The sequence below is a fragment of the Lampetra fluviatilis genome, chromosome 22 (assembly GCF_964198595.1).
Source record: "Lampetra fluviatilis chromosome 22, kcLamFluv1.1, whole genome shotgun sequence".
Classification (NCBI taxonomy): Eukaryota; Metazoa; Chordata; class Hyperoartia; order Petromyzontiformes; family Petromyzontidae; genus Lampetra; species Lampetra fluviatilis.
The window spans coordinates 3969306-3991004 of record NC_136296.1 but is presented as its reverse complement, the minus strand read 5'-3'; the positions used below and the strand labels follow the sequence as shown (position 1 = coordinate 3991004).

The 21699-nt window shown below is 47.4% G+C and overlaps 1 protein-coding gene across 4 annotated transcripts in view; it reads right to left on the bottom strand.

Moving 5' to 3' along the window:
- LOC144938460 (CUB and sushi domain-containing protein 3-like) overlaps nt 1-21699 on the bottom strand; it is a 683443-nt gene that overhangs the window by 198061 nt on the left and 463683 nt on the right. For all 4 annotated transcript variants that reach the window (XM_078866283.1, XM_078866284.1, XM_078866285.1 and 1 more), the window contains 5 exons: nt 18584-18771; nt 16268-16462; nt 11721-11837; nt 9432-9545; nt 7158-7253 (listed from right to left, as the gene is read on the bottom strand). In XM_078866283.1, the coding sequence (XP_078722409.1) occupies nt 7158-7253; nt 9432-9545; nt 11721-11837; nt 16268-16462; nt 18584-18771 (710 nt within the window). The remainder of the gene's footprint in view (nt 1-7157; nt 7254-9431; nt 9546-11720; nt 11838-16267; nt 16463-18583; nt 18772-21699) is intronic.

The window sequence follows — 21699 nt, the reverse complement described above, 5'->3', positions numbered from 1 at the left end:
TCGATCGCAAGCATCCTCTTATGCATATGTAGTGACATAGAATGGTCACTACTGTGTCGGCCCGTACGAAGGCTGGGGGCCCCAAGGGGGTGCCTGGGGGGTCACGTGGTGAAGGGATCCGGACCTTCCCAGAGGTGGGGGAAGTGAGGCGTGTCCTGGGAAGGGAGGCGTGGCCTGAAGAGAGCCAGCCACGCCGGGGCGGAGCCAGCCACGCGCAAAGCAGATATAAGCGTGGTGTGAACGCAGAGCGGGGCTGTTGTACTGTACTCCGAAGTGAAGACATCATGGGTCGTCGTCCTGGGCCAGGCAGGCCGTTGCCTGCCTGGTCCAGTCTGTGTCGCGTTCCAGAGTGTTAGTGAGTTGAGGAAGGTGGTCACCACCTCATGTACAGAGTTATGTTACTTACCGTTAATAAATAGTGTTGCCACCAAGCTGCGTGTGTGTGCACCTAATTCGAACCTACTACATTTGGCGTCAGAAGTTGTGGAAAAATAAATATTGCTAGGTGTTATCCTAGGGAAGTAAAATGGGCACACGAAAAACAAATACAAAACTCACCTGGACGCCTTCGTACGACGGGGACGGTGTGACGACCATCCTTCGGACAGCCCCGGGGATGGCAGCCCCGGTGACAGAGAGAGAGAGATGGCGCTGCACGCGGAGCGGTGGGACTTGCATTGCACTACTGCTTCGCCGCCATCGGGAACGGAGCGACGGAGCCGCGGGGAGAGGACACCATCGTCGCTGCGGGGGCTGGCGGGGGAGGCCCGGGCATGCGGGCCACGCGGTGGGACCGCCATTTCGGCGGCGGGTCGGGGCGCTGTTCCCGCCAAAGCGCCGCTCCCGCCATTTCGGCGGCGGGTCGGGGCGCTGTTCCCGCCAAAGCGCCGCTCCCGCCATTTCGGCGGCGGGTCGGGGCGCTGTTCCCGCCAAAGCGCCGCTCCCGCCATTTCGGCGGCGGGTCGGTGCGCTGTTTCCGCCAAAACGCCGCTCCTGCTGCCGAAATGCCGCTCCCGCCGACATCAACGCCTGTGGAGGGGGAGTTCCACACGTGCAGGTGGCGCCCCCATCTTGTGGATGGGGGTTCGCAAGAGCAGGCCGTGTTCACCATGCAAGATTCTTCGGGGTGTCCCAGTGCTCCACCTTGCCGCCCTCCGCTATTCACAGTTTGCCAGGCGAGTCGTGACATGACAAGCACCCGGCCTGAAGAAAAATAATAATAACTTCACCCATCTTGCGTGTGCCGGGTTGCGATCGCGGGTGTTTTTTTTAACTCGCTGGTTTGCGGAGCATGTTCGTCCGGTTGTGTGCGTGATAAAGTGACGCGGCGACCATGCGGGTTTCTGCTTGTAACAGTGTTGTTGTTAATTACGGCGTCGAGATCGGTATCTTCTGGGTGTAGTTAATGATTAATTCGTTGTTGGTGTCCCGGGCTCCGTTGATATCCTGTATGTTGCCGTGTTAATGACTCGTGTTGTTACATCGTTGTGTTGCGAAATCGCCCTTGTTATTGTGTATACTGTATGGAGTTTCGCTCGTGATTGTCACTTGTAACTGTTAGAAACTTTGATCGTCATTGTTGCCAATGTACAGACCGTATGGAGCTTTGCTTGAAATTGTTAACAGTGTATGGACTGTTGGGTACTTGCTTGTGATTATTTACTATGTACGGATTGTCTGGAGTATTGATTGTGTGTGTTGCCATGTGGGGACTGGATGGAGCATTGCGCCAAATGATTGACTGTACGAACTTCGTATACTGCATATACTGTATTAATCAATTCGGCGATTTTGGACGTTTGTGTCTAGTTTTTTTTTTTGCTCTCAAAATTCGAATGCCCTGAGTCCCATGGTTAATGTTGAAGGGGATTTTGAAATGACAGGTTCGGTTTGTTTCAAACTCACTGGTTGGTTCCTGTCCGTTGTTGCACAGATGATGTCTTTTGTGCGGGAATGCTCCTTGTGTTCTACATGGATCGGGGGTGCGTTTCCGTTAATTGCCGTCAAATTGCGTTGCTCTCTCCACTCGGTTGGTACAGCTGCATGCTGCAATGCGAGTCTCGGAGATGATGTGTACGGATACGGGATGTGAGGTGTATTGTTGTGACCATTGAATATTCGGGATCGTCACAAATTGTGCGTACCTGTTCGGCATTGGATCAGTTCTGTGGGGGATCATAATTCAAATTGTATGTGTTGTGATGGTGTTAAATTGTGATGGTGACATGCTGCCAGGGATTTGGAATTGTGGTGCTGGCTGTCACTTACCTTGGGGCACAGATCCTGACCAGGATGGCCCAGTGAGTGTTGCGTGTCTAATATGAACGTTGTGGTCCCGTCATGCTATGGCTGACGGCTTGACCTGACAGCCCGGAGATTGAAACACTCCATGGTATGTCTAGCCTAGTGGGCTGTGCGCTCACAGGGCTCGGAGAGTGTGGTCCTGTCATGCAATGGCTGACGGCTTGACCTGACAGCCTGGAGATTGAAACACTCCGTGGCATGTCTAGCCTAGTGGGCTGTGTGCTCACATGGCTCGGAGAGTGTGGTCCCGTCATGCTGTGTCTGACGGCTTGACCTGACAGCCCGGAGATCGAGACACTCCGTGGCTTGTCTAGCCTAGTGGGCTGTGCGCTCACATGGCTCGGAGAGTGTGGTCCCGTCATGCTGTGTCTGACGGCTTGACCTGACAGCCCGGAGATCGAGACACTCTGTGGCTTGTCTAGCCTTGTGGGCTGTGCGCTCACATGGCTCAGGGAGTGTGGTCCCGTCATGCTATGGCTGACAGCTTGACCTGACGGCTCGGAGGTTGAGACCCTCCGAGGCGCGTTGAAACAGTGGGCTGGAGATTCGTAAGGTTCAGGTGGAGTTGTCCTGTTACGTTGAGACTGTATCCCTCAGTTGTTAGGGTGCATGTTGTGCAGTGAGTGAACGATGGGTCGTCTCAGCTCGGTCGGTACAGCTATATGCTGCGATGCGAGTCATGGAGAGAGACTGGGTCGTCTCAGCTCGGTCAGTACAGCTATATGCTGCGATGCGAGTCTTGGAGAGAGACTGGGTCGTCTCAGCTCGGTCGGTACAGCTATATGCTGCGATGCGAGTCTTGGAGAGAGACTGGGTTAAAATCCCACCGATATGGCCGACGCGTGCTGCTGGTTGTGACGCCGCGTCGGAAAGGCGGTGGGGTGGTAACATGGAAATCCCCCCCCCGATATGGCCGACGCGTGCTACTGGTTGTGACGCCGCGTCGGAAAGGCGGTGGGGTGGTAACATGGAAATTCTTCCCCCCGATATGGCCGACGCGTGCTACTGGTTGTGACGCCACGTCGGAAAGGCGGGGGGGTGCTAACGGGTGACTGTCATGTCCGAAGAGCGGAGGCGAGTGTTCGTTGAGTGATGCCTCAGGAGGGTTTGGTTCTCGTCACAGGAGGCAGTATCTACCTGGCACCTTGGAGTCGCCGGTTATGCCGACCGGCTATGGACTGGGGGGGGAGTGGAGCATGCGTCAGCTACTCCTGCTCCTCCTGTTCTGACTCCTGGGGGGAGGGGTCGTGCCCTTTGGGCCGCTTCTGGTTCCCCAGGCCCGGCCACATGGACTCGTTGAAGACTGGCTGCTCTACATGCCCCTCAGACTCCTTGCTCATTGCCTACGCCGTCGTTCCAATGGCCACACTCACATGTCAGTGCATGCGTGATTCTCACGGGGGGGGGGGGGGGGGGGCTGTGCTGGAGCGTAAGTGGGTTAGCCAGTTTTCACGTATATTTGTTGTTAATTCCCCGTTTTCTATGCGGTTCCCTTGTACCCTCGTCGATTCTGTATATATTACGTGATTGTATTTCTTATTGGTCGCCGGTCATTTATTGATGTTGCTGGTTCGGAGGCACACCTTTTCGATGTTTCACAGTTGTGTTACAGCCGGGGACGGCTGTGTGTTTATACAGGGGGGGTGATGTAGTGACATAGAACGGTCACTACTGTGTCGGCCCGTACGAAGGCTGGGGGCCCCAAGGGGGTGCCTGGGGGTCACGTGGTGAAGAGATCCGGACCTTCCCAGAGGTGGGGGAAGTGAGGCGTGTCCTGGGAAGGGAGGCGTGGCCTGAAGAGAGCCAGCCACGCCGGGGCGGAGCCAGCCACGCGCAAAGCAGATATAAGTGTGGTGTGAACGCAGAGCGGGGCTGTTGTACTGTACTCCGAAGTGAAGACATCATGGGTCGTCGTCCTGGGCCAGGCAGGCCGTTGCCTGCCTGGTCCAGTCTGTGTCGCGTTCCAGAGTGTTAGTGAGTTGAGGAAGGTGGTCACCACCTCATGTACAGCGTTATGTTACTTACCGTTAATAAATAGTGTTGCCTCAAAGCTGCGTGTGTGTGCACCTAATTCGAACCTACTACACATATTCGATGGGAAGTCTAAGTGAATATTTTGATAATTATTACATGTCCAGCATGTTGCCAACTGGTGCCATGATGAGTTAATGGTATCGGCCCAGTCACCACTGACTGTACGAGTGTAACTATTATGTTACATTGGCAGGAGCACTCGTGACATCCCGCAATTTGGTGATTGTTCTATTAGCCCTAAAGAGAAGAGCTACTGAGATGGTTTCGTGATAGATTTTCCCAGTTTCAAAGACAATGCATATATATTATCAGAGTACTTTCTTTTGCATTCTGACCACAAGTATTGTGGTTAATGCAGACATGATTCCTTGTAAAAGGTTTCAGTTTGGTGTTTTAACATCTTAACAACTGTTTTGTTGCTAGAAAAAAATGGGAAAACCTTTTCTCATATTTTGGTACTGGCAAAGGAGGTCCCATGATGATGATGGTGGTTGACCATTGTTCAGCCTGTTGTGTAGGTGGCGATATCTTAACTACCTTGCCTGGTATACAGGAGGTCGTGGGTTTGGTCACAACCCTTGACAGCTGTATATTTGGAGTGTGCGTGTTCTCACCATGATCGTGTGGATCTTTCTCCGGGTCCCGCGGTTTTTCCCTCCACATTTAGAAATATGCGTTTAGAGTATTTAGCTGTAATACATTTCCATGTGATAAGCCACTTCGTTGAGCTATCGTTTGTGGCCAGTCGCTTCTGAAAAGAGCGACATAGCTCAGTGGGCCTTGCCTGGTAAAATATAAATTCATAATTTGGTTTGTTATTGTTTCTTAACTGCACTCCCCTGTGCTTTGCACTTCGATTTCTATGCAGAATTGTCTCCCACTGTTATGCCTTGCAAGAGGAATTTAAATCTCAACAGCCTGTTATAAATGTAAGTATCTTCATACGTGGCGCTATCTCAAATTTGGAAGGTCATGAGTTCAAATGCACATCAACATCCTTCCAGATGCAGATCCATCCCATGGCTCAATAAACAACTACTTTAAGGAAAAGTCAACAGTGAGCATGCTGTGGAAAGACTGGCCTCTGCCAAAAAACAACAAGGAAATTTAACATCACCACCACCACCAGCTATGGCTACCAATGGAGATGACTTCCACCCTAATGCTCAAGCAAGGGTGGAGGCCTGTGACATTTTTAATTTCAAGTGCAAATCTGTTCTAACAATTACGTCCCTTGGCTGTACACAGATGTGTTTTTAATAGGAAGGGGCCAAAGTAATTTCATGCTCACACAAGCATATAGGGTGGTCCTCAAATCCAGTTTACAGCCTTGAGTCAATCATGACACGTCCACATCCCTATGGCAGAATTGAGTTGATTCATAGGTCAACTACTGTTGCCTTTCCACACGCTGGGACAAATATTTATTGACCATGACCTGGGTAAACCCCTAGCGAGAATATAAATTTGAGACCTGCCCATTGCGAGATATGTGCTCTAACCTCTACACCACCTTACCAGGTTTATATTTTATTGGTATTAAAAGTGTGTCCATGTCATATGATATTACAAAAAATATATTTTCTGGCTGGATTCCTGCCCGGCTTCCTGGCTACCATGATACACAACAACAGCGGTGACGTCAGCACCGCACACGTCTGCGAAGATGACGTCACCATCATCCACACATCGTCGATCGCTGTTCGTGCATTGCGCCGACGTCATCACGCCTCTTCCCCCACCCACCCTGCACCCCAGCCGTGAATTCCACGCGATAGAGATAGATACGGAGTGTAGAGAGTGACAGGGAGTGAAATGGAGAGGAAAAGGGAGAGCAAAACGGAAGTAGGGGAGCGAGTGACAGCAACAAGCAGTGCGAGGGAGCAATTAGGGAGAGGCAAGAGAGACTGAGCTGTGAAAGGGAGAGTTGAAAATAAGGAGAGCGAGGGTGAGAGAGGGATTCGGGGGAGGGAAGTGGGTGAGATGCAGAAAGACGAGAGGAATTTCGGGGGAGGAGAGGAAGAGAGATACAGAGACGGACAAAGTAAGAGATCGAGATGACTTGGGATTTACGGCACAGAGAGAAAGGTAGAGAGAGAGAGACAGAGTTCTATATCAACGTAAACGTTCTGCTGGCTGGCTAGGAGGGACGGACGGACGGATCATGTCAAAAGGTTGCTAATTATTGTACAAAGTACTTTTTTCTTATAATACAAATTTTGTTACCGCCAAATCTCCAGCCCAAGTGTTCCCTGTAATTGTGCAGTTTAAAAAAGAAAGTGCTCTAATTGAAGCCCCTTTTCAAAGTAGTGACACGCACACACGTCTAATATGCACCATCACAAACCTGCTTTCAGACTAACAGCAAAGAGCGATGGAGTTTGGAGTGGAGTTGAAGTGATCTTTTCATTGCAGAAGTTTTCACAGGAAATAATGCATTTATACACTTTCATCTTTCAACAATGCTTTCACTCTCTTTTGTAAGATTTAAAAAGTTAGCGATATTTTCTCTCTCACAACTTTGCCACGTAAATGGACAACAACAAAAAGAACAACCAAGCAATGTGCTGGGTACGTTGGGCAATGCATCGTTACGTGTACAAAAGACTTTGTGCACGTTCTATAAATGCAGCGGCTTCATTTATCACAACCAAATATGCACATTGTAATGCAAGAAGGCATGTGTGCACATTTACACAGTCGTTCGTTGATATTTATATATCTAGCATGCATATTCATGTAAAAAAAAACCCATGGCGTTTGAGAGCAGTCATACTTTTAAACACATCTACAATCTTATGCAAATAGACTGTGTTTACCTTGATAGACAAAGTGGAATCCTTTGCCAGTTGAGTCTTTAGTGGATTTGAATTTTAATGAAATTTGATTTGTGGAACTCAATGGCAGGGTTTCACCTGCGGTGAGAGACAAGGAAAACGCAAAACAACGTTACATTAAAAATAGATTAAATTCACACGGGGTGTATGTAATGTATTTAAACGTGCTTGCACTGGTCTCGATTCACATTCAAGATCGAGAGGTCATCTCGGCAAATGCGATTGACGCACCACTCCTCGTAATCACTTCCCTTGTTCTGTTGCATATCTACAATGTCCACGAATCCCGACCTACGAGGCCAGTATTCCACCACCGCGCTTTGGGGTTTGTGTAACATAGCCGTGGTGGGATCTTATGGCGGTATAGCGTGAGAAGCAACACGAAAGTTCAGAAAAGAATGTCGCGGACGTATTCAGCAAAGGGAAGGACGCATACAATGAGTGGGGCACCATGTGCAGAATGGCGGACGGGTTGCTGAGGTCGGCATACCAATGGGAACCTATGGATTAGTAATGAAGGGGAAGACCTAGAGTGAGAGAAGACCTTTGTGGTCCGGTGTCTACTGTGCAATAGTTACAGGTTGTCAAGACACCACACAGCCAGTTCTGCGAGAACGCATCTTTTCACAATGCGAATTGGACATAACGCGATGAATGTATTGGGGGACACACGTTTTATAACGTGGATGCAAATTGGATATAACGCGAGTAAGTGAACGGAACGGCGTCGCGCGTAGTAGGAATAAGCGGTTGTGCGGCTGCCTCGGCGTAGCGTCACACGGGGCGGGATGCTGCTGGATGCTTCTAGATGCTACCCACGCGTTTTGTCCAGCCTGCGTATGCATCTCATGCTTTGTCGCGGACCGTGCTTTATCCCGTATTATATATTATTTATATTATCACGCGATTTTTTGAGAAAGCGGGTGTTGTTCAGGAACGCAACTACCGTGTTATAGAAAACACTGCGCTACGCACAGATACAATTATACCTGTAGACATAAAGACAGTCAGATGCCTGATCAATCATATGTATCCATCTTTGTGGCTGTGTTGGTATCCGTTTATCTCTCTAAAGCAATGGCAACAATATCCAAACTAGATCAATAGTGTACAACGCAGGCTCATGTAGACGAAGAGACATAAACCTTTAGACTAAAAAGCTGAAGAATTGATAGGCAGCCATCATGGGAAGACACACGCATACACAGGTACGCAATCGACATTAATCTGCAGAGACAGATGAACAGACAGTGACAAAATGCAGAAACGCGTACGCAAAACATTCGAATGTTCAGATCAACACGACTTAACCTGTAACCTTCGTTACGTAAAGTTGATGAAATTATATTGGGCAAAGTTGAAATTAAATCTAACTGATGTACGGCACTGCTCCTGTCAAGGCGACAAAATATGTCTGCAGCTGTCACTCAGGGTCACTAACGGTCACTCACGGTCATTAATGGTCACTCACCATCACTAACGGTCACTAACGGTCACTCACGGTCACTCACCGTCACTCATCATCACTAATAGTCACTCACGGTCATTAACAGTCACTCAGGGTCACTAACGGTCACTCACGGTCACTAACGGTCACTCACGGTCACTCACCATCACTCACAATCATTAATGGTCACTCACGGTCATTAACGGTCACTCAGGGTCACTAACGGTCACTCACGGTCACTCAGGGTCACTCTCCATCACTCACGGTCACTCACCATCACTCACGGTCACTAATGGTCACTCAAGGTCATTAACGGTCACTCACGGTCACTAACGGTCACTCCCCATCACTCACGGTCACTAACGGTCATTCATGGTCACTAACGGTCACTAACGGTCACTCCCCATCACTCACGGTCATTAACGGTCACTCACGGTCACTAACGGTCACTCCCCATCACTCACGGTCACTAACGGTCATTCATGGTCACTAACGGTCACTAACGGTCACTCCCCATCACTCACGGTCACTCACGGTCACTAACGGTCACTCCCCATCACTCACGGTCACTCACGGTCACTAACGGTCACTCCCCATCATTCACGGTCATTAACGGTCACTCAGGGTCACTAACGGTCACTCAGGGTCACTAACGGTCACTCACCATCACTCACGGTCACTCAGGGTCACTCACCATCACTCACGGTTACTCACGGTCACTCACCATCACTAACGGTCACTCAGGGTCACTAACGGTCACTCAGGGTCACTAACGATCACGTGCACACGGTGTGCGGCGTCTAGGATACCGGAGTGGGCGCCGGAGAACGAGCTGAGGAGCACGGCCTGCTGGCTCGACCCGTCGAACACCTCCACCACGTCGTTCAGGGCCGTTTGGAAAAACTTGAACTGACCGAAGACAACTGCAACAAAGGGGTGAATCAAAGAACGCCGGAATCGTTAGCCGGAGTCGGACTGCGGGCTGTGACACTTTATACCGACTCATGAACGCGTGGCCATGAACTTGTAAATTGTTTGTTTTCAGGAGTATGTACGCTGAACTTCTTTCTGCACCATGCGTAGCAAGCCTCGTTTCATGTTGCGTGCGATTTATTTATTGGCATTTCCGGTTCACATTCCAATGTCAAACACGCGGCATCCCAGCAGCGTTAAGGTCGCTGTTCTTATTCACGGGGCTCATTTGTTGGGAATGTTTTTTTTTTACAGGGGGTTGGTGATTCTCGTCTTTAAAAAACAACACACGGTGGGAAGGAGGGAGGAGGAGCGGCTTAGCGTTGGAGGGCTACGAGCTACGCGTGTATTGGCCCTGCGGGAGGGGAAACTCACAATTAACAAGTTGTGGTGCATCTTTCGTGACACCTGAGTCCCAGCATCGCAGGAGGTGAGGGGAGTTCAAATGAGTTATTCACGAATGGCCCCCCAAGTTATTTTAAGTCTGCCTCCTTTCCTTGGCAATTATAAAAAAAAATAACTTTTTTTATTGTTTTACCAGGTAAGGCTCACTGAGCTGTGTATCTATTTTTCATAAGCGACCTGGCTACAAATGATAGCTCAACGAAGCGGATTATAACTCTAAACGCACGTTGATTCTAAATGTGGAGGGAAAAACCGGAGGACCCGGAGAAAAATCCACGCGACCACGGGGAGAGAGACATGCAAACTCCAAACATACAGGCGCCACGGTCGGGATCGAACCCACACTCTCATGCAGAACCGGCCCTAGACCTTTGGGGGCCCTAAGCAAAATTTGGTTGGAGGCCCCTTTGATGTATGATTTTTTTCACCCACGAGCTAGCAGTGACTCTAGGGGGCCCTCTGCTGGCCACGGGGCCCTTTGCAATTGCAAGGGTCGCTTAGTGGCTGGGCCGGCTCTGCTCTCATGTATACCAGGCGAGATAGTTAACACGTCGTCCCCGCGGTGCCCTTAAGCATGTATCCCAGATGGTCCATAGAGGCCGCAGCTGACGTAGGGAAATTGTCCCATGTCACGAAGGATAGGGTGCCCTTTTCGTTAAGGAGACAAGCGAAAGTGTCTCTTACACTCAGACGTATGTTGGTGCCCTTCAAACAATTGTGGAAATGCAATATTCACATGGCGGGGGGGGGGGGCAGTCTTTCCATAGGTTGACCACCGTTGAGATGTCCCACAAAATGGTGCATATCCTAATGAATGGACCGAGTCTACCCACAGCCTGGAATTGAACCCCGTAAGCTGAGCACGCACAGCAGTAAAGTATTTGCCTGGCATAGGGTGTTTAATTCCAATGCAATCTTCTAGCTTGACTGAGATTTCTGGGCTTTAATGCAACTTTCAGCCACTGGTGAATACTGTGCGCTGTATTTTCATGGAAGCATTAAGCAATAGTAATGAGTTTTTGTGAGCGTGTATATGTATTTCAAATGATTTTCTGTCATATGCCGAGCATGGAAACAGGTGCCTGCAATTCCAGCACACTGCTGGAAGGATTGAACAATCACGCAGAGATCAACAGATTTTCAACCTGCAGGGTAATGAGTCGGTTAATACATGGAAGTACAGCAACTAGGCGACGTACCAGCCTGCACTCACATTTTGGCATTGTCTCCCATGTGTGCATGGCTAATCGTTGTGTATTACGGTTGCCGTGGACATTTAAGGAGCCGGCCAATACATTCCAATGTAGGACCCTTCCTGTAAACGATTCTTGAGATTCGGCAACGCTTTTCTGGAGAGATTAAGTTGTTTCTCACCTCGAATTTGCAACGATGACCCCATAGATGAGGACATGCCACATTACTGTGGCAGGGGTCAGTCTCTCCATAGGGGAAATTATGGTTGTACTATTTTTATCAACCCTAGAGACACGATGAAGATGATCACGGGCTGATAAGGATGATTAACTTGCAACAATGGCCTCAATGCCATCCAGAACAAGTTAATCCGTAAGCGAATAACTACCCGTCAGTATTATCACGAAACATGCGGACGGCATTCATGGGCCATTTAAAACACACACAGTCACGGCAGTATGAGACGGTCGGCACGCCAAACAAGGTGCGCGGTGGACGCATTAATTGGGATGCGCGTGTCACCGTACCGTATTCCTTGGGAACGACCACGGTGTAGGCGCACGTCTGGATGCTGGAGTAATTGGACGGGAATCCTGGGGAGAGCACCGCTCCCTCCTGGCCCACAGAACGGCCTCCGCACGGAGCTGCGTGGTGGCAACAGTGACGGCGTTAGCGGCGCAAGACAATCACCGCCGCCCCGGAGCTAAGCCGCAGTGGGCCTGGCAGTGCAGCAGCATATTCACGGGGCTCTATTTACAGAGTGGCTCCAGTAGCTTGGCTCCAGCTCTAGGCTGGCTCCCTGCTACAAGCGAAGGGCTGGCTCCACCAGGACCTCGCTCCAGCAGCCCCCTGGCTCCAACTCAAGAGCAACTTCATGTGAATGCTCCTCTTCCCAGAGTCACAAACACCGATCGTGAGTCATGTATTTTCCTGATGCTAACCAGATGAAGGTGTCATCATGGCCAAAGCCGTTGATGCCAACCACCACCATGTTACCAACTCTATCTACCCTCCTCCAGATCCCGCAGCTGCTGGACTGTCGACACAGCGACCTCCAAGTCCTGTCCCACCATCTTTCCCTCGGTCGCCGGATTCGTGGAGTTCACTCAGGTTGGCCCAACACCAGCAGTGCCATCAAGCTACGTGCATGCATGCATCTTTTTTTGTTATGCAGTGCAATCAGGTTAAAATGTGTGTTCTAATTTGCGGATGAGAGAACAACATCAGGTTTTGAAATTAAGAACAACGATTTGCTCGGGCCCATCGGTGGGTATGTCACCCGTGCTGAGCTTTGCCACACTAACAGACACAGATGTAGTGTAACACACTTAGGTGACAAAAGGGACGTATTGATTTGTTGCTTGATGTAAATCCTTAAAGTTAAGATACGTGGATCAAACGCGGTGTGTTAAGATTGAGCAGTCTAACGATGCACAGTGTCCACAGGAAATGCATTGAATCGCATTTTTAAGAAATATTTTCATTCAGTGTGCAACTGACATACTCCGTCGCTATTACACTAACGAGCAACCAACTATACAAACAAAACAAACGAAATATTTAAAAAATACGTATAAAAGTGTACAAATATATGACATTAATATAATTGTGCAATATAACTCCAGTTGGCTTCATGTTCAATCATCAGGAAGCCTTAGTTGGTTACACATTTGATCCTTATGGCGGTACCCCGGGTTACCAAATAATACAAAATGGCCGAGGCAATTAAATACTTTATTTCTGGGACACTATTTTCCCCAGGGGTGTTACTTAACTCCGCCATTGGGGCACCAATCAATCCGAAATCAGTGCTACTCCGCGATGTCGAAACGCCAAACATTAGCATTAAAAATCCGGTATCGAAAAATTCAACTTTGAATAGTGCATCGTGTACAGCTCGTCGAGATGAGTCGACTGCCGCATCGCCGGCCATCAACAGACTAAAAATGACTGCATCACGGACATTATGCGAGAGCCGGGGTACCATGGTACCCCGGAATACCGCCATAAGGTTCAATTGCCAAAGCGTGTAATGGTTACATCTTAACATGCAGATATCAATAATGAGATTCCTGGGGCCAATTTGAAAAACATTTTTACTTAATTAATAAGGCAGATTTGTATGCTCATTATACGCACCCAATTGCCACAATACATTATTTATTACTGGCTCAAAAGTGGTTAAGGAAAAATGCAGATTTCCTTTTAATTACAACTGACAATGGGAGTGTCATTCAAACAATTTGGGGATTGAACCAATTTTATATATATTTTTACCTCGACAGGTTGATACCGAATGGTTACCCTTACAGAAAACATGCCAAATGGTCTTTGTATATCAGAAGAGTTATAACATTGTGAGAACAATACTCTAGGAGGAGTATAGGTAATTAAGCTCCCAGCCGTGTGGAGTGAAAGTCAGACATCATTCCGAACAAAGCACGGCACAATCCCGACACACATCGCAGATCAATAGAGCCGAACCGTAAAAAAACACCTATGCAATCGCCTCCCCTGCTCAATTAAGCATCAACGGTGGCACATTAACACCACCGCCGGCGAGATGCCAGTCTCCGTAGGACTGCCACAACGTGGAGCCGCAGTCATCATGACTGCAGAAAGAAGAGGGAAGAGAACCGCCGCCGCCACCAGCAGCGAGATTTGAACTGGCGACATCGAGCTCTCCGTTAACAACAGCGTCCCACCAAGGCGTCGTGTGCAATCCGTACGGCGCATCGCGCAACGTGCCAGCACACAGCCCGCAAGGCCCGGAGGTGTTTTCTTTTTTTGTTTTACATCGGCAGTGTTCACGAAAAAAAAAGTACACTGTCGACTCCACTTAATCGCACACATTCCCTACTTAACATTGGTAAATGCTTAGTATTCACGTGATCGTTGACGTATATTCTCCAGGAGAAGCTAATGTGCGTAGATTTGTTGGGTTGTAAAGGCTGGCTGTTGTTATATGGGCAAGACTATATTGCTATGCGATGGGTTGAAGAGTGATCTGTTTTATGAATTGGCACGATTCAGGGCAATAATGTGATTCGTTTGTTTTTGTTCGCACTGCTAACTTGTTTGTCCTGGGTAGTCCGTAAATTGAATTTGCTCTTAATGAAAATGTCATGTTAACTTACAATTTGCATATATCATAAATAATAATGCATCATCCCTTCGTGCACTATTTGTGAACGTTAAAATTGTACTTTAATTAGCGCATTTAAACTTGACTACGATTCAGCTTTCACCGGAACTGGCCTTTGTTCAGAAGTTGTTAGTCCACAGCTGCTGATGGAAATGAACATGCACCGCCCACACTGCATTAGCACGCACAGACGATTGCGCTTATCACTGGGAACTCTGAGCCAGTGGTGAACATTCCACATTCCTATGGCAGGGGTCAGTCTTGAATAGCACTGAATGCTATTGTAATATTCTATCAAGCACAGGCATTATTAATAAGTTAATGAGTTACAGTCTACTCCTCTGCAGTATGTACTCTCTTCCTGGTCCGTGACACGATGTGGATACATTGAGACTATCTTTTTAATAACACTGCAGGCAAAGCAAACAGAACATGAGAGGACATTCCATTGTTCAGCTTTGTTATTCATGTAATAATAAAATGGGTAATGGCTCAACACTGCAGTTTCTTACTCGCGGGCCTCCACTCTAGAAAGTGGAGGCCCTTCCCACTGGCAGAGGCTGGCCGAACGCCTTTGAAGAGGTGGGAGGACCCACACCTTACCCGACCACACCTGGCCTGCCTATTGACTAGCTGTGGTTGAACCATATTCACACTACTGGGTGGACCGATTAATAACGATCGTCATTGTTTCAACTGCCGCGCCGGGAGATAAAACTGGTGACATCTGGATTGTTCATCCAGTCTGTGAGCAATTCACCATGGCAGTATCCCATACACGTAATGATAATGATTAACGGTTATAAAGCACGTGCAGCATGTTCTCAATCCACTGCTGGTTAAAGGCCTTCCCATGTCATTGGGTTTGTCTGACCATACTTCATCACGCTGGGCAGTGCAGGTTAGTGAAGGGGATGGTTCTGATATCACTCGGCACTGTTCTAAGCCTCGGCCAGGAATCAAACCTCAAGTCGCCAACATCTTTACATTAAGATATTGAAAATGTGTTGATGGTGTTCACTTAGTTTGCTGTAGTAGATTTTGGATTATTCGTTGAAAGTTTGCATCTGTTAGGTAATAGTACAAAGTCAATGTTATGTCTGACGTTAAATCAGCTTGATGTGTTGAAATTCAAATACAGTAATAAGAAAAACAGTCCATCAATCAGATTGATTTGTTACCTCTAAAAGCCAGAGTAATCTTGCAAAGCAAAATAGAACACAATTTTGATTTATATACCATCTAATGCTATCTCAACATACCACACAGAACAGTGTAACATGGAAATCACGTGGGGAAGGGTGCTTATATCTTTATTCATTGTCATCGGAAGAGACAAACAGGAAGGACTTGAGCCTAGACTAGAATATATATGTAAGTATGTTGAACTTCTTTCACACCGTACGTAGCCAGCCGTGCTAATCGTAGGAGCGGGGGAAGGACAACAAACTGAACACAAAAAACAGTTCTAAAGAACAAAAAAGAGTTTTAAAGAACATCAGGGGAGCCTCGTCTCAAACAGTGTTAGACCAGAGGACGCCAAAAGGCGCCTTTTGGCATCCTCTGGTCTAACACTGTTTGAGACGAGGCTCAAAAGAAAGATGTCTCTGGTGTGGACCAATCAGTTTCAAGGGCAATGCATATATTACCAGAGTATGTTTTTTGTTTGCATTCTGACCACAAGCATTGTGGTTAATGCAGACATGATTCCTTGTAAAATGTTTCAATTTGGTGTTTTAACATATTAACACCTGTTTTTGTTGCCAGAAAAAAGGGGAAAAACCTATTATCAGTTCTGAAGATATTAAAATGGGCCAACAGGTCAAGAGCGCGGACGGCTGGGGGGGGGGGGGATAGTTGCAAGCAATGGGGGCAGCGAAGGAGAATGAGCGACGGCGTCAATATCCAACCAACAGCAGGTGTACATACCTCTGCAGAGGGGCACAGGCTTGTTCCACGTGGGCCTTCCATCGTCACCCATAATACAAGTCAACGTTGAATGTCCATGCACCATGTATCCAGTGTCACAGCCATAGGTGACGGTGGAGCCCAACTTGAAATCGCCGCCCAGGCGACTGCCATTCTTAACGTTGCCAGGGTCGAAGCAGGATTCCCGTGGCTTTTCTGTCACAGAAGGTGGCGACAAAAGTTAGGTTTATTGTCACAGCTCGTGAATTTGTGAACAGAGCAAGAAAAAGGAGAGAGGGAATTGTGACAGGACGCGTTTATTCCTCTCGAGTCAACGTAAAACTGTCTCCCTGCTCCAAGAGGCACCAGGGGGTGATGCTTATTTTCTCCGGCAGTCCTCAGTCAATCATGGAAATTCCACAGTCTTATGGTGGTTCCCAGTCTGCCTATTGCATTACCATACCGACTTTCGACAAAGTGGAACTCGTTGAATTAGTCTTGCAGGGATGATCTCCCTAATCAGGATTTGACCTCGAAACCTTCAAATCGTGATTCAAGTGCTCCACTACCAGCATTGCACTGCCAGCAGTTGTACGTTAAATTATTACTTAGATCATTATTCGAATTTTGGTGGCTTAATAGTGGTTGGAAGTTATAGAAAAATATATATTTAAAGGGCCAGTCATTTATCCTGCAAAGCTCCGGAGCTTTAGTTGTCATTATCATAGATCACTAAAGGGATATTGCACTACATTATTAAACATTGTGCATGCCAAACCTAAAATTTGGGTGCCGCGGTGGCAATATATTAATTACCTAGCCTGGTATACAGGAGGTTGTGGGTTCGATCCCGACCCTGACGCCTGTTTATTTGGAGTTTGCATGTTCTCCCCATAGTCCTGTGGATTTTATCTGGGTCCTCTGGTTTTTTTCCTCCACATTTAGAGTATATGGCTACTATAAATTTCCACATGACAAGCCACTTCATTGGGCTATCATTTGTGATAGCCAGACCGCTTGTGAAAAACAGCTATATAGCTCAGTGGGCCTTACCTGGTTAAATAAATAATAGTTTATAATTTGAAGGTCAAGTTCTAACGACACGAAAGTAAAAGGTTCCCTAATGCAGGTTTTTTTGGGTTAGATCACATAAATATATAAATGTGTCGTTAAAGCCACAAACCACCCGACACAGCTAATTAGTAAGGTTTGTCACGTAAACAGAACATGTCAATTCGTTACGAGTGTAGTGGCATAGCGCTGGCTGCTGGCAGAAAGGGAGATCTGTGCCGTACGGCAGTCCTGAGTTCAGCAGGCCAGGATATACACGAGAGGGGGATCGAGGGGAAAGGTCACAGAAGGAGCACACCAAGAACCCGCTGGTAGGTTCTAGAAAGGGGGCGTGGCCGGTGGCTGGGGGCGGGGCGAGGCCACGCTGACAGTATAAGAGGGGCCCCTGTGGGGGACCTCGGGGCTGTTGTTGGAGGGGGATCCCCGTCGTGCTGCTGAAGTCTTCATCACCATTCTTCTCGTCGTGTTCACCATTCTTCTCGTCGTTTTCTCCGACTCTACCATCTCGGGGTGCCACCAGTCAGGCAACCTACCAACTGTCCTGACTGAGTAGTGTCACCGACAATAGACGGATTAAATATTAAGAGTGTTAACCCCGATGGTGCATGTCAATAAAGAAGTGCCTCCAAGTCTTACTGTCTCCGAGTTAGTCACTACACTAGTACAGCACACCAGTGTGTTGGAGAGCAAAGCCACAACATTTACAATCTGAGTACGACGTGTTGCCAGTAATTAGACCTAGCTTCATCAGGCGACAGAAAGATTTGTGGAGAAATCCTCCTATTTCGTTCCTTAAATAGAGGGGTAGTTTCCCTGTTCAAATGTGCATCGGGGCAGTGCTCATCGCCACTGGTGTCCATATTGCCAAGGTGAGGATAACCACTCTGAACTTCTCCCACGGTTGTTCTATGTTTGTATCTATTCCCCCAAGGTTATACCGACGGTGCTGTCGGGGTCATATTATGAAATGAAATAGCTATTCAGATCTCTCAGAGCCATGCAACCCTTTGTGTACGTGGACACAGATATCACAGAGCTACTTCCGAGATCCATTTAGGTGACCACCTCTGGTTCAGACAGTAGGGCGGCAGCACTTTCCCAGCCACTCTGCTACAGAGAGTCGTGTTCTTCGCATGCCAGTCAAAGCAAGATTATTTTTAAATTGTCACAGCTGGAAATTAGCTAAATTACGTGCAGAACTAAAGTATAAAAGCTACGCATTTTTTTTAGCGTGTTCGTGATTGTGCAGTCGTCATTATGGATCACCTCGGAATTCGATGTGGAAGCCTCCCAGGCTGACGGTGCTGTCACTGGCGAAGGACAGGAACAAGCTGTTGCCACTGCTCTCCACGCGGCTGGGCAGCTGCGGGCCATGGTAAGAGCCAATCAGAGCGGCACTGCCATCCAGCCCGTCGTGCACGCTCAGGAAATCATAGTTGGCTTCAAGGCTAAAGCTGTAAAGAACGATAGAACGCGTTAAAGCTTACGCAGTACGCACATGCACAGACAGTAGAAAATATAAATGTGCAGCACTGAATTTGTTCCTGCTCACTCCGTTACTGGCTGAAGGACCTCCACGAGAGGGAGGGTACACAGCAGAGAATACCGCTAGAGAGTATTTTGGCCAATTTTTGGAGGAAGTGTGAGTTCCCACAGCCTGGCCCACCGTTCGCGACCACGGGATCGACTGCGGTGGACTCACGCACACTGCTGGGTGGACACAAACCGTTGGGAGGTGGGGGGAGGGAATAAAAAAAAAACTTGCCCCAATATTTCAACTGCCCCGCCGGGAGAACAAATCGGTAACGTCTGGATTCCAAGTCGCATTTGCTCACCACTACCACCATGGCAGGATCCCACAGTGCACGCACACACACACGTGAACGCTATTCTATCCCAATTAGCCAAGTAGCCACTGAGACAAAACGATGTTTCTAGGGAAACCTGGGGCACTGTGTGATACACAACAATGCACACTATGTATATACATATGGTACAATGAGGGAAATCCAGACAGATCTTCGTGTAATATTTATATATGTGCAATAAGAGTCCATGGGGTCGGTAATGCTTCAAATTAGTTTGGTCTCCCTCTTTGAATAAAATGATTCAGGGCAAAATTCCACAAGTTAAATATTTCACTTCTGAGGAAATATTTAGGCGGCAGATGTTAAAACAGAAATGCAACTTGCTTCACCAATAAACACCAAACAGTATCGAGATTTTGTCACAGTGCCATCATGCTCCCGTCGATTAATTCTAACGAGGTGTTTTAATTATTTCGATTAAAAGTCAAGCGCCAAACCTAGTATGAGGGTGAGGCCTTTGTATCATTCGATATCTTGATACTAGCGAACTGCTCAACCCGAGCTGATAATGCTTCGGTGTTTGCATTGTCCTTGTACTGCTCATCATTTGGCAACCTTAGGTCTCGCACTGGTCAGAAGCAATGCTATAAAAGAGGATGTCTCTGGTGCAGGCGAATCAGTCTCAAGGACAGTGCATAACTTGTCAAATAATTTTTTTGCGCGAGCAAGTACGTGTGATTAAGCAGACATTGATGCCTTGTAATTGATGTCTGTATGGTGTCTGAACATCTTAACACCTTTATTTACTCTCGACAGGGCAAAGGCTTTTAATCGTTTCCATATGAAAAAAAACATGACTGAGCTGCAGCGTGTGCAACATTATTTGGCACGTCTCGTGACGGGTACCGCAAGATGCGACCATGTCCGTCCAGTGGTCGCTGAGCTGTATTGGCTTCCCGTTGCCGAACGAATATATTATGAGGTCGCACTTATTACACACACAGAGTGCTTGTTACAAATGAGTTACGACACCTTGCTGATTTTGTCAAGGAGCATAAACCATCACGTGAACTCCGGTCATCCTCGCAGCGGCTTTTGGCTGGCCATCGAACAAAAACGGTCACCGCATCGTGCGCTTTCAGATGCGCTTCTGCGGCCGTCTGGAATGCCCTTCCTTCCGGTAGTAGGAAAATAACTGGAGCTGTGCACTTTTACATCTAGATTTTTGTTGCGTTTATTTTGTAGTCCTTCCCCTGCACCTCCGATTTAGCACGGTACGTTGCGAAGAAAGTTCACCATACATACAACTAGCAAATTCATCCAGATGCATTAATAAACACGCATATCATGTGAAAAAAAAATCCACCATGATCTTCTTTACCACACATTGCCATGGAAACCGTTAACTCCATGCAGCCTCATTTAGCCAATAACCACACTTTCTCCTGCAATATGGAAAAAAAGCTATATATAATACAAATGTATATTTTTGAGGAAGAAAAGGGAAAATCGACTTCATTTCCCCGGTGTTGAAAGCCCCTTGTCAAATGCGGGAACAGAGATCGAAGAAAAAAATTAAGCGACAAAAGCGTAACTCCGGGCCTCATCCTAACGACCTATGATGTGCTGATTTTTATAAATATAAAAAATGAACTCGACGCCTGCTTCACACAACTGGCCTCAATTATTTTGCTGAAATATGCTGCATAATTTGCATGCGGGTTGGACGGGCTACTCATGAATGTAAAATATTGGCAAGCATTTAAATATGTCGCACGGTTCATATGGAATGTAATTGCCTCGCATAACAAGAATGATATATTGACTCCCGAGTGATTGCCTGAGTGTGCATGCTTGTATTTGTAAACCGTACAAACATCACGACTGCATAAAGAAATATAAAATAAAGACCATGTTTATTCCTAAGCAGTCAAAACTAAAATTGTGCACTTTTTGTAATGACCTTAATTGATATTCAATGTAAATGTTCTACTTGCATAATTGGCTTCTTTGAATTACAATATAGATTGTGTGCAGTAAATCCTCCTTCAGGGTTATTTTAATGGGGTTGCATTGCTACACTTACAGAAATTAAACAATGATATGATATGCTAAATGAGGCAATTGAAATGTGGTACTGTATTAAGCATGTGGCTTCCGAATAAATTAGCACATATGAATAAACAGTATCTGGTGGGCAGATGATATCTTTCTATAAACACATGATGATAGATCCCTCATTAACCTCATATCCTCTTTAAGTAAGCACTTTTCGTGCCATCTGTTATGTGAAGTAATGACATCTACAAGGCACAAGTGTGGCCTGCATTACCACCAGCCACCTTTGTCTCCCCAGTGCTGAAGTTTCCCACCACATCAGCTTCTCAATGCGGAGCGAGTCAAGCTGGGGGAGGACTTCATATGGGTTCTGATATCACTCTGGGCCATTAATCAATTAGTGGCATTAGCTGTGGTGAAACAAGTGTGGTTTGTACAAAATCACTGGCACAGAAAGAGCAGATTTTGGAATGGGGCAATTTTCTTGCAGGAAAATCGCCCCATTCAGCCAACAAG